The following is a 13,506-nucleotide window of genomic DNA, read 5'->3' on the forward strand; positions in this document are numbered from 1 at the left end:
ATAAGAGAGATTAAAATTTTCCTTCTTAGAGCTGTTATTAAGGCAAAGCTATGTCCTCAAATGTATTCTAGGCCATTCCAGCTGTGGTAACTGAATATTATTGACTTCAAATGCTTCTTGTATTTCCTTGTTATCTCAGCATTTTTGTGCCTTTAGGTGTACCAGAGCAATTTCTCTCATGTTTAATGCCTACTGCTATTAGTTAAAAGGAAAAAAATTAAGAAGAGGTCTACTATTAATTTAGATTTGCCTGGGCTGCATTGACAGAGGCAGGTAATCCACCAGTTTTATACAAAGGTGCCAGGAAGGTCAATAGATACAGAACAGGGCTGACCAGCACCCGAAGGATCAGCTGCAATGTGTTGATAGTCCCAGCTGACATATCTTGTTTTGCATATGCTGACTGTGTGCCATTTTTTTCATGAAGAAAACTAAAAATATTATTTTCTTGCATGTAGGAAATTAAATTCTGTTTTTGTTTTCCTTACCTTGGACCAGAGCCACTTCGCTCTTTCTATGTAAAGTTCTGAGAGCGTTGATTCCCCAGCATTCAGCAAAGCATTATAGGCAGTCTGGTGATGCCCAGCTTTCCTTGCAACTCTGGCACTCTGGAGCCAACACTGACCAACAAGCTCACTGTAATCCTGGCTGCAGGGACATTTTTGCAGAAAATGAAACATTTCTATTTTGATCGCTACTTTTAAATCTGAAGCAAAAATCACAATGTGTTGAAACACAAATTGATTTTCTCAAGAAGTTATATGCTATATAATGATAATTTAAAACTATTTTAATACATTTGTTTCACCTTTTTTTCACTTAGGACTAGAAACTAATACACCATCTCCCTGTTTCTTGCTTCTCTTTCCTTTAGACACCGCTTCTCCTTCTTATTTTGAAGGTACGTAACATTGGAGGACAACTTTTGTCTACAACAAATTCCCAGTTTTATCTTCTCTCTTCTAACACATAAATGGAAACTCAGAGTATTACTGAGAATAAAACACAGACAAGAAACAGTAATGTCCTCACCTTTTATTGAGACTAAGCAAAGCCCTTCTCAGTGCCAAAATGGGTTCTTTGGCTCTGTAGGAGTTTTGGGTCATTTCAATTCGGGCACACCAGTTCAGGGAATCTCTACTGTGGTCCCCATCTGGTTGCTGAAACATTGGCCCAATACTGTGTTCCAGTTCACATAGCATATGCAACCTGTGTTAGCAAAAGAAAGGCAAAAAATTGGTAAAAATTGATTTCTGTTTGAAATACATGCAACTTTGGCAAAGTTTTGCAATTCTCTTTCTAAAATCTGGCTCTGTAAATAATGCCACCCAGTAGGATTTATGCTAAAAGTAAACATTCAGAAAAAGCAAGCACACAAAATCAAGGATTTGTAGACTTACTAGTTATTTCCTCAATATTCCTTTGCCAAGCTGCTGAACAGAGACAATGTAGATCACTCAGAGAAGAAGTCAATCTTTAGAAAGAGTATTTCTATCCCTTACTTTCAGGAGCAATTCTTCAACAAATCCCATTTTAAAAGTAATGGACTTTTACTTAAAGTTATTCCATTTATTTTAAAATACCATCACTGTTAATATCTGTCACTGTAAAGATGGAAAGGTGAGTGGTTGTAAATGTCCCAGTTGTCACTGGCAGAGCCCAGATGTGTAGGTACATCTGACAGAGAAAAAGTGACTCTTGAAAGGCTTCCAAGTAGCCTCGATCAATGGCTAAAGGAAACTACTTTGAAACACTTCTTTCTCAATACCCAAACTTCATTTCTCAAACAACACTGCAGAAATTACCAACAGAAAATAGAATTAAGAAGTAAAACACACACTTCAACTGGCTTCAGCCGATATATTGCCATAAGGATACACTTACAGTGCAGAGGAAGTATTAAGTCTTTTTATGCAAAAAGGCTACTCACTTTTTAGTCTACTACAGCCACATTATAAGTTTGTTAATAAAGAAATATTAAGAATGTATAAGAAATATTTATAAAGAAAAGTAGAACTACTGAAAGGGATGGGGTTTAATTCTTACTGCTCTTTCTTCATAAAAAAAGGAGAGCTTTTCAGCCTCCAAAGAGATCAGCCTCCAAAGAGATCAAAAGCAACGCTCTTAAGTTAATGGAATTACTGGCCTATTTGCACTACTTCAAGCATGGAATTAACTTGCTGATTTTTATTACCTGACATTTACATTAGCTTGCTAGCTGATTTTGAAAAACCATACCACATAGTTTTATTGTGAATATTTTCCATGGAGGATAAATATAAATTCCTAAATAATCAAAGGTTTTCAGTCGGATGGATATAAAAAAAAAGGTGACAAAAAATGCGCATCAGTACCATTTACTGTAGAAATGCAAAATTCTTGCTGCTGTATACTTGATTATGTGATTTCTGGATTTAAAAATAGTGACATGAAAATGATAAACCTGATAATGTGTTCATATCCCCGCTGATAGGATCCTCTTTCAAAGCTTGCTGCTGAAAGGGGCACAATCTGTTCTGCTCGAACAACCTTGAGCGTCTCATAAAAAGCTGTTTCATTTTTCTTCTTGGCTGATAACAATAAATGTCCCAGTCTGACACTCCAAGTAGTAGACTTCACATCTTTGGGGAGAAAAAGAAGAATCTGCTTCTTTAATCAGCTTAACCTGAACATGCTAATTTGTCTTAACATACTACTGGAAAAAGTTTTTTTCAGAATTAAGTAATTGCATGTTAGCAGCACTGTATAATTCAACTCCACAATTCACCCAGCCAAACAGACCCAAAAGATACATGCACTGGAAACTTCTGCTCAAAGACTATCCAGGTTACAATCAAATACAGTTACAAAATCCAGAACAGAGTCAGAACCAGCCTTCTTACCAGTAAAATGCAAAACAAATTATAATAGCTACCCCTTGATGACTGATGATTAAACTAAAACATACAGTTGTTCAGAATTCAATGAAGTATAAATACTTATATGTAATAACTTACCTGAAGCCAAATAATTTTCCAGTAAATCCCATTGTGACAATTTCCAAGCTGCTTCCACTCTATAAGTGTTCAATTCAGAAATCCATTCAGACCTATTAAAAAAAGGCAATAAAATTTTGTGCTGTCTCCTCTCAGTATGTTAATCCTACATTATATTAGCAAATATTCTTTATAGAAAACTTCTCTTACTTGAAAAGAGGCAATATAAACTTGCTTCTAAAGTAAGTCATTAAAACCAAAGGATAACTCACTGATAACAAGTAAGAGCTGTACAACATGATCCCACAAATGCAACCTCCAAAGAGTGTATTTAACTTCTGTGGTACACTTCAAAATCTACCAGCTTTTAATCCATCTGCCTACTAGATTACAGAATACCAATGGAATCAGTGACATAGGAAACAATGCAAAAATTCTATCTAAGAAATTAAAGCACATACCAACACTACTCACAGTGCAGACAAGAACTACAAAAATTTCTGGACTTCCTGAAACAAATAATTTATAGATAAAACACTCAAACTTTTCTAGCTTCACATTGCTAATTCAATTATGTTTAATAAGCCTCAAATGTTTGATAATGTACAGAAATGGCTACTGAGGCAGAGATTTATACCAGAGCTTCCTATTATTCAAATGAACTGTGTACTAGATGCTTACATACCTGTTTGCAAGCACTCCATTGACCTGAGTTATTACAGTAGATAACTGACCAAGGCCTAACATCGACTTCACTACACCATGATAGTGAATAATCTAGAAAGAGGACAAAAAACCAAAACAACTAATGAAATCCCCACATACACATTAATGAAATTCATGGAAATCTGAAGGAAGAAATATGCCCACATGGGTGCTCTTTAGAATACAAAAAGGCTTAACTAATTGCACTATAAGATAAATGAATGTTCAAAAAATCCAGTAAGAGATTTGTTTCAGTTCATAAGCCACTTCCAACAGCAATGATTATTTAGCAACTGGAAAAGTAAGCACTTAGATTCCTATTTTACTTAAATATTCTGAAGAAGTTTTTTTGCCTTAGTTGTCTGTGAGCTAATAAGATTAAAAACAATAATTATATTTATTAAAAAAGAAAAAAAAGTTTTTTATTTACCTGATCAGGTTCTAGTTGGATAGCCCTATCATAGCAGGCTGTTGCATCTCTTAATAAGCCAATACTTTCATGTTCAAGGATTTGTTCTTTGAGAGATGGCTCTGCTTTCCGAATGGCACTCACCCCAGCCACTCCATCTGGCTCATGCATAGCAGCATATAATTTCTATATTCAAACAGAATTGGACATGGCCATTAAAAACAAGATTTTATAGATAATGTGCAGAATCACAGAACTTCATGAACATGGAGCACACACTACTTTGCAGGACTCATTGGCAATAAATTTTCATGGAAGATTTCAGCTTTGCCAGGCTTCGTCCAAAGCTGAGCCCTACAGAGCTTATTATACAGTAATATTTATGATCTCATACTATTGATAGAGTACCACATGAAGTTATCTGAAACCATCTGTATAAAGAGCAAAATAAATATCCTATTATTATATAATAGCATAAAGATGACTACTTTTGGTGAAAAAGCAATATACTAAGTTTACTCAAATTTGAAATGTCACCAAGGAACACAAACCATAGGGAACCACAAAAACAATCTTCCCACAGGTTAAAATAGTACTTGAAAATAATTTTTGTAATTTGCAACACCTCTAGCATTGGCTCTTTTTCTGCTGTAGAATAAGCCATTTGGAATTTCTTCAAATGTACTTTGGCTTTTTTTATTATAGTTGGTTGTATTTTCTGGCAGAAGGAACAGAGCCAACTTCAAAGCAGTAAGTGTTATACTATCAGTAAACCCACATTTAATTATTTTCAGGAATTTACAATCTTCTATCATACAATAGAAAGCTATTCATTCCTTTTCATATAAAAAACATGCCAAGCAAGAGAAAGTACTATATATTGCTGAAACACAGATGACTAAACACTTGTATTCAACAAGTGCCCAAATAAATCTTTTCTTCTTCCCATCATAAAGAATTTGACCAAGGTTTATTCATCATACACATTTTCATCTTAAAATAAAAAAAAAATCAAAAAGAACTTCAGAACCTGAAGAAATCCAAGATGTTCCTGAATATTTTGTTTCTTCTCTGTTATAAATGATTCAAAGTGCATCACAGCTCTGGTGTAAGCCTTGGAACGAAAGGATGCCACAGCCAGTGTATCCTGGGGAATGAGGTCTAGAAAACGTGTCACATTTTGATATTCTTCATAGTCCTCACTTGATGCTGTTGAAAAAAAGACATAAAAAAGTTTGTCAATTGAGGTTTCATTTATAAGAATTACCTTATGCATCAAAATTCAATTAACTCATTTAACAATTTAGTGAGATAACTATACTAATTAAAGAACATGGTTTTTTCTTCTGTCAATAATAATTAATTTAAAACAATTCTGGTGAACTTCCTACATCTTGCAAGATAGCACAGAATATTATATATTTCATGTAATATTATATTCAGTTAAACTGAATGTTTAGGAAAGTATCAAGAAATCAACATTTCATTGTTCAAATTTTGAATCTATTTCTTGCAACAGGCATTCAGAACAATCCATTTGGAGTAGAAATCACAATATGATATTAAGAAATCATAAAAGAGATTACATATAATACAGTATTTGCAAATGCTCATAATGTGAAGCTGCAAACATAAATTAAATACTTCTTTGAATAACCTTAATGCCATTTTAAATAAAATAAGCATCCCTCACTTTTTAGATCACTTCTGTCTTTGCTAGACTTGCCAGCATTTTTCTCAGCAATGAGTGTTTGAAACTTATGTCTCGCCCATTGAGTGAGATGATCAAGCATGGAGAACACTGTCTGTGTGCTCAGCTGGCTCAGATCAGATGCACTGTCCTCAAGTCTCCTGCTGGACTGGTCATCATGTTTCAGAACAGCCATAATCTCCATGTAAACCTGCACAAAGGTAAAAGACACAAGTGTCATACCCATGGCAGAACAGTAGAAAACAGCAATTAACATGATAGTCAAACCAAAATATTAGATATTTTAAGTGTATATTTTAATAATTCGGAGATTATTTTCATGATCTTGTTGTCCCACAGTCTCAGAAGGAAGAAATGGCAAACCAGACAGCAGCTGTTGTCAAGGGATTCCATACAGAGAGAAAGTCTTGAGTTTTCAAGACACAACAAATGCTACTGCACCTCATCTACAAATACAGTATTTCAAGATCTGGTAAGAATAAAGTTATCTACTAGTTATGAGATTACAGATCTACTTTTTTGCTTCTGTTTAAATAAATGCCATGACAAAATATCTGTTTCTGTTTGTTTTAGTCTATAAAATATGAGTTAACATAAATAACAGATGCTTATTGTGGATGTACTTGTTCACAGAAGAAGAATCATCACATGCCTCTACACACCCACAATATTTAAACACAGATATTTTAGCTGTGAAATTTCAAAATAATGGACTGCAAGTTATACTTTTCAGTATCTTCTGATTCCTGTTTCACCCAGGACATGCTTACAAAAGAATCCTTGCAAACTTGCATCTCTCTGTACATACACGTGCTGCTCCCAGTGAAAATGGCAGCACTTGGCACATGCACTGGCAGCTCAAGCAAACTGAAGGAAAGCAGGATGACATCTCCCCCACCTCTGCTTTGCTACAACACATCTACGAATCCTGCTCCTCACGAATCTGGCAGCTGAATAGTTTATCCACTGAAACTGTAATTGTACGCAAAGGAGAGGAGAAAATGAGGAGTCTGAATTCTTGGAATTATACAAGTTCAATTTACTGGCTGTTTTTGTTGCACACATCCTCTTTGTACCACTCCAGCTGTTGATGCTACTGCAGTCATAATTAACTACATAATATCTCATCCTAGGCCCAACTGATGGAAATCCGCAGAAAAGCAGTTCCAACACGAACTTGTATGAATATATTCAAAACTCAGTCAGAAAATTCATTATTAATACACAAAAAGGAGTTTAACATCTGAAAAATTTATTCAGGTAGGCCTACAGAGCTGAGCAACTCTCATGAAGACTAGCTCCTGACCACTCCTGTGAAAAACACTATCATCTTGCATATCTTACCTCTTGTTGATCCTCTTGACTGCATCCCAACAAAACATAGACAAGAATGTGTGGAAGCAGATAAATTGTCACTTTATAGTCATTTTTCATCATAATACTGCAGCAATCAAAAACTTTTCTGGCAAGATCATGTCGCACCTATAGAAAAATATTATTTCCAGGAAAAGCATTGTTACAAATGTACAAATACATGAACAATCAATAGATTCCCTTTTCTTGATGAACACAAATTGTAGTCCATCAAATAATTTCAAGATACCTGTCTCCAACAGAAGGTTCATTAGACTTAAATCTGCAACAGGGATGCCAGATGGCAGCTGCTACTACATGCAGCAACTGCTGACTGCACAAAAAGACAGGTAAACACTGCTTACATTTCCACTTCTCCATGTGTTTTACACCATTATTAACTTGCACTGGCCATAGAAAAAACCTTGAGGCTGAGAGTCTGCCACTACATTCAGCCTCTCTTTTGCCCTTAAAAGCCTGCAGGAAGTAGGATATTATGAAGACATTCAATTCTTCTCTGTCTGAAAGAGGACAGTATAGTTACTGAGCTACTGTAATTCAATTCACTTCTTACAGTGGCTGATTTGGAGGTGACATTTTTGGTGGGTCACTTTGATATTAGAAAAGGAAAAGAAAAAGAAGATATAAGTACTTTTTATGTGCTGGGACCATGGAGCTACAGGGACATCCTTCCAAAACTGAGAAAGTAAATCCTGAAGCATTTCAGACACTTTTCACAAGCATTTGTCAGTGCCCTCAGTTTCACAGGAGTGTCAGGACAAAGGCAAATTTCCTTTATTTTTAGCTTCAACACTGCCTGTGAAGCCTCGCCAGGAACAAGTGCTGGGGAAGGGGGAGTGCAGTACCCTGCTGAAGAAGCAGTAAAGTCCTGTAAGAGGCCTGTACCCAACAGAAATATTCTCCCACCAATCCTAGACCTGCAGAAACTGAAATAAGATTCAAGAGCTGTCTTGCAAAGAGCATTACAGAAAGACTTTTCTTACCTTTGTTATAAGATAACCTGCCCAAGTTGCTGACCATTCTGCAAAATTATCACCTAATTTGCTTAAGTAAATTGGCTTCTTCACCTTAGACCAGTTTACAGCCTTCTGATAACTCTTGTACCTGTGATTTTGAAATATCCATTTAATAAAACTAACTTTTCATTTAATACAGTAAACAATAGCACATTGTTAGTTATGAAATTCCCTCACTAAGAACAATATTAAGTTCTTATCTTCTGAATCTTTAGAAATATAATTAAAACCACAACAGCAGTCAACATCTTTTTTTCTAGATCTTCTTAAAATGAAATAAAGATTCTCATAACTTGTTAGGTTGTTTGTAAGTATATTTTAAAGTGTTATTCATAATGAGTTTTAGGAAATAGAGTTTAATAAATATTTGAGTACTATGTTCTTGACAGGAAAAAAACAGAGTATACATGAAAGCTGAGAAAGGCCAAGAAGTCTGTTTTCCAAAAAGGTAAAGCTTATCACAGGTGAGCGTGACTGTCTTCATGAGGAAATAGAAGGCAAACATTGATTATTTCAAGTTAAGACACCAACATAATTTGGAATTTCATTTTGTTGAATCAATGATAAAATGAATGCAAAGAAAAAGTCAAATTAAAACTCAGTGAGCTCCTCCTACTTCTATAGAAGGTAGGAGTAACAGGATGCTAATAGATTTAAGTAGAGGGGAAAGAAAACAAAAGCTTCAAAACATCATATAAGTCAATGCTCTAGGGACAAACAGGCTGACCTAGGCAAAGTATGAGCTCCGAGTTTTGCTTGTTTGATTTAGAGAGAATTGCACTCAAGTACGTGCTAATTCAGCTTTTAATAGAAAGACATTATTTCAATTTTGTATATATACATATCAGTCTTCCCAGAAGAGTGAGTCACAAAACCATATGAAGTTAATTCTAGCCTGGAGAAAAAAACAAACAGATCTGTTATGAAAAGCCATTCCTTAAGCTGTCATATACCGTGTGTTTAAGTGAGGTTCCAAGATCTCCTGCACATGCTCAGGAAACCTCCTCCAAAGCCTGGAGCCAGGGCAGTCAGTGTTTGTCTCTCTACAGTCATAGATGGACAGTAACTCCTGAAAAGGCATGGTTTGCATCACCAAGTTAGCACTGAGAATTTTCATGACCTCAGTACAAAACTCTGCGCATATGATCACAACCTCGTGTATAAGATATGATTTTTCCAAGCTGAATGATTCTATGATAAGTAATGAGAGAGAAGTTATGGAATGCTTAATTCAGAAATCATAACTGCAAAACTGTCATCCAACACTGTCAATCCTCTCTTACAAGGCAGTTTTGACTTCAATTACTGATTCCCCAGATTCCCCAGTTAGTTTTTGGATCACATTATCTTGTATTATTCACATTTGCCAATAAACCAGGACTAGAATTTATTCTGATTCCTCCTTGTGCAGAAAGTGCACAAGCATATGCAACCTTATGCATATGCTAATAAAATTCTTATCCTGCTGAATACATAGGGCCACCTATTTCCTCCTGGACTAAAGAACTGTCCTGAAGTTTTCACAAAGATATTCAACATCAAAAACAGAAATAGCAAAAAAGAAACCAAAAATCTCTATCCACTAAATAAAACCAGCACAAAAGACTAGAGCTTGAAAATAAGGGTAGGCTCCCTTTCAGTTGCTTCTTAAAAGAGTAAGCAGAAACCATTTCAGGAATATGCTTTTCATTTCTGCCTATGCAACCTAAACTAATTCTAAGCCACTCTCAGGATTACTTCTTAATCCCTATTTATGGACTGCAAGTTACCTCTAAAACATCAGATGTCTCCTAAAATATTGTGACACAAAAGCAAACAGTTCTATCTTATTTGAGAACTACTCAGAATACTAAGTGTACTTTCTAATTTAAACCTGTTACAGGATTACGTTTCAAATATTTAAACACATACTTCAAAATGAAAATTTGTATTGCATAGTTTAAAGTTCAATGTTACAGAAAATAATCTGTGAAATAAAAGTAGGCTATGATCACATATCTTACCTGAATTGCATACGCTGCAGAATCCTGAGCACGAACATTGTCAGCATAAGCAAGGAAAGCTCTGGTCAGTTCCATTAACAATCCATAGGCAAAGTTTGGATCTTCCACTCCAGCCTGAATCACAAACAGAATGCCAGTTTTACTAAAGCAGAGTAATAGCTGTATCTTTAAATAATCACTTGGAAGTGTAAACTGTTTTAGGTGAGACAGCAAGCCCAGATTTTCAAAAGGTCTAGAGATAAAAGGTTCCCTCCTCCCAAGGACTTTTAGAAGATCCCTAATGCTAAACAAAACACTACTGCAATGCCTCTTACCACAAAGGTAAAGTGCTTTCCTTGAGTTTCACTTGTTGAAAAATCGAGCCTGCCGGGGTCTATGGCTCCCAGTTCACCTAAACATTCTCCACAGAGCAGTCGAGCTTGGGAATTTGCATCCTGGCAGCCAATGAGAAGCACTGTTACCAGCTGGGAGATGACTGGCTCCACGGTTTCACTGTCTGTGACGTACTTGATCAATTTTTCCTAGGAAGATGAATAATAAAGATGACTTGTTCTGCAACCATATTTGTGAATAATCTCGGAAATCTTTGACCTGTAACTCACTTCTGATTTCATTTAGTCATGAGTTCAGGTAGTAACTACAGTCCAATCTGCTTCTCACCCTAGGAAGGACTAAACAAATGTATGAGAGATTTGGACCTCAGTTAATAATGCTGTCATGGCCAACACTGAATTTCATTATCATGCACCTCTCTACTAACTTAATTTTCTTTCTTTGTCTTACCAAGTACCTCTTTTCTTTTCTACATTATCTTTTTTCACTTATTTATCCCTCTTCTTATGTGTTCCAATACTTCCTCCCAATTTCTCTCATGCAACTGTTGTCATACCTTCTGGGTTTTCTGCCATTTCTATTCTTTCTTTGCCGTTTCTTGGATATTTCTTCACTCTCAAATACTACAAAGCCCAGGGTTTCAAATCCTCTGATCAATCCCCATCATTTTAACTAGGTGTCCTTTCTTTTTTTGCTTTGGTCTAGCTTTTATTCCTCAGTTTCACATTTAGTCCAAATACAGAAAAAAATCAAGATGTTTGTCATTGTTATGCTTAATGAAAACTGAAACCACAGCCAACATATCAGAGCAAATAGTTCCACAAGCTGTGGAACTAATTAAGTTTGATTTGCCTCAATTATTTTGCTAGACCCGTAATTCAACAAGACAAGGCAGGATTTTGCTGACCTGAGCTGCAAGAATTACTGGTTGGCCAGGAGTACACACAATGATTGTTTGCTCTTTTAGCAGGACTTTTTTTTTAAATTTCTGCTAAAGAGTGTCCCACTATCTTATAATTACTAAGGGTACAGATTTATTACTTTTTCTAAGGTGTCACATACAACATTTGGGCTAATAACCACACAGAACTGTAAAGCAGTGTCTTGAGCTTGTACATGGCTATAAAACTTATTTGAATATGATCAGTGGATTCAAATTTTTGAGGGTGGAAGAAAAAAAAGGAAGAGAAAAACAAAGAAGGTGTGAGGTGGTCAAACACATCTTAATTCTTTCATCTATTATACATACACACACGTTTGCTTTTATGTATGAGGCTCCTGATGGAGCCTCATGGCAAAAGCCATAGATGCCCTAAACAGACAATATGCCCACATAATAAACTGCTGAAATGGACTTCTTAGATACATTTTTCCTCAGAGTTAGAAAAAAAAAAAGTACACTAGTCTTGCTGAATCAGCATCTCAATGATTTGAAAAATTTGAAAATCCACCTACACGGAGGTGTAATGAAAAAGAATCCATTTCCTCCATTATATGAAGAAACAGCTTAATGAACTGAGGAGAATAACCCAGTTCAAGTGAACACCCTGTAACAATAAGGAGTTTTAGACTTTTGGTACAGATGCTAATTTGATTTATTTTTAGTTCTACTGAAGGAGGTTTTCTATACCTGGTTTCTATACAATGTTTCTTTCAGGCTGGTAAGTGCATGAATCCGAACATCCACGTTCTCGTGCTGAATAGCTCTCATAGACAGCTGCAGGGCTGTCTGCAAGTCTGTGCTTTTGGAGGATTCCTGAACACGACATAAGAAGTTCAAGTTAAGTATAAGAGAAATATGACTGAACAGCATCTCAAAGAACAGAAGAACACGTGCAAACAACTGCCTTTTTGCCTACATTCTCACCTATACCCATATACCATTGTCTTCTTGCCTATTTTTAAAAATGTTTTACTCAAAAAGGTGCTATATTTTACTTTTGGGTAAATATATTGATGGTGTAAATAAAAATTATAAAATCAGAAGAAAATGCTTTGCTTAAAGTCTGTCTAAAATCAAATTAATTTCTACTTTTGTTGCATCACTCCCACAAAATAACTGTCATCTATTACCTAATCATTCTGAGGGCAAGCAAATGAAATGGACCATAGAGTACTTCTAAGAAGAGACAAATTTTGCTCCCTGTAAAGAGAACATGGCCACAGCTAAAACTGTTGACTTCTCATTTTATAATCTGTCACAAAAGAGATTAAAAGTTTAGGTGATGCTACAGGAACAAGAATGTTGAACATATTTCATCCTTAAACAAGAATCAGAACATGCTTCAAACTATGCCTGTGATACACAAAACCTATTTTGTGGTGGAGGCAGATAAACATACTTCCACTTAACAAAACACTTTACATGTTTTCCTCAGTTGTCATGAATTCATTTGATGCAATAAAACCAAGCAAATAAATAAAAGAAGCTGTACCTTTCTGTACTCCTGAAGGACAATCTGAACTTCTTTTAGTTCAGGAAGGTCAGGTAGAAAATATATTTCATGTAGAAAGTCTCGTACTGCATCCCTAAGAGTTATCAAAAAAAATATTGCAAAGAATACAGCAAACATTAGTTGGATGAGAAAAACCTTAAAAACCCATCAAAAGAAAGCAATGAAGAAATCTCTTTCAACATTGCTGCCATGGTCTCCTACAAGAGCCTTACTATGCCTATTACTACCTTTTATTGTGAAGACTGTTAATATGATACAATGCAAGAAAAATGAAAACCCAACAAAAGTAATCAAGATGTTAAGTATCAATATTCTTGAAAAAACCCTTTTAAGCTAAAAAAATATAAGATGAAAAAGAATTATGACTCAACCTTATCCTCAAAAAGGTTAAGTCATGAGAATTAAGTATTTTGTATTAAACTTTGATTTTATTTTCAGTTGCTGTGACCATTTGAAGGGAATGTATGAAACCTTACTCAACATAATAATCTGTGCACTTCATAATTATACCTCTAATTACTGAA

General features: G+C 35.3%; 1 protein-coding gene and 1 long non-coding RNA gene across 4 annotated transcripts in view; one reads left to right on the plus strand and one right to left on the minus strand.

Moving 5' to 3' along the window:
* Positions 1 to 13,506, minus strand: part of ATR (ATR checkpoint kinase) — a 41,133-nt gene that overhangs the window by 11,760 nt on the left and 15,867 nt on the right. For all 3 annotated transcript variants that reach the window (XM_023933149.2, XM_023933150.2, XM_023933151.2), the window contains 15 exons: positions 12,962 to 13,055; positions 12,157 to 12,282; positions 10,508 to 10,714; positions 10,194 to 10,307; positions 9,144 to 9,259; positions 8,158 to 8,278; positions 7,145 to 7,282; positions 5,783 to 5,990; positions 5,120 to 5,298; positions 4,111 to 4,275; positions 3,661 to 3,752; positions 2,997 to 3,088; positions 2,444 to 2,621; positions 1,033 to 1,209; positions 489 to 648 (listed from right to left, as the gene is read on the minus strand). In XM_023933149.2, coding sequence (XP_023788917.2) covers positions 489 to 648; positions 1,033 to 1,209; positions 2,444 to 2,621; positions 2,997 to 3,088; positions 3,661 to 3,752; positions 4,111 to 4,275; positions 5,120 to 5,298; positions 5,783 to 5,990; positions 7,145 to 7,282; positions 8,158 to 8,278; positions 9,144 to 9,259; positions 10,194 to 10,307; positions 10,508 to 10,714; positions 12,157 to 12,282; positions 12,962 to 13,055 — 2,167 coding nt within the window. The remainder of the gene's footprint in view (positions 1 to 488; positions 649 to 1,032; positions 1,210 to 2,443; positions 2,622 to 2,996; positions 3,089 to 3,660; positions 3,753 to 4,110; positions 4,276 to 5,119; positions 5,299 to 5,782; positions 5,991 to 7,144; positions 7,283 to 8,157; positions 8,279 to 9,143; positions 9,260 to 10,193; positions 10,308 to 10,507; positions 10,715 to 12,156; positions 12,283 to 12,961; positions 13,056 to 13,506) is intronic.
* On the plus strand, positions 5,922 to 6,301 carry LOC147651296 (uncharacterized). The gene is made up of 2 exons (XR_015274735.1): positions 5,922 to 6,000; positions 6,140 to 6,301. It is a non-coding gene; the product is annotated as an uncharacterized LOC147651296 (long non-coding RNA).

This window comes from Cyanistes caeruleus, chromosome 10 (assembly GCF_971803275.1).
Source record: "Cyanistes caeruleus chromosome 10, bCyaCae1.hap1.1, whole genome shotgun sequence".
NCBI classification, from domain to species: domain Eukaryota; kingdom Metazoa; phylum Chordata; class Aves; order Passeriformes; family Paridae; genus Cyanistes; species Cyanistes caeruleus.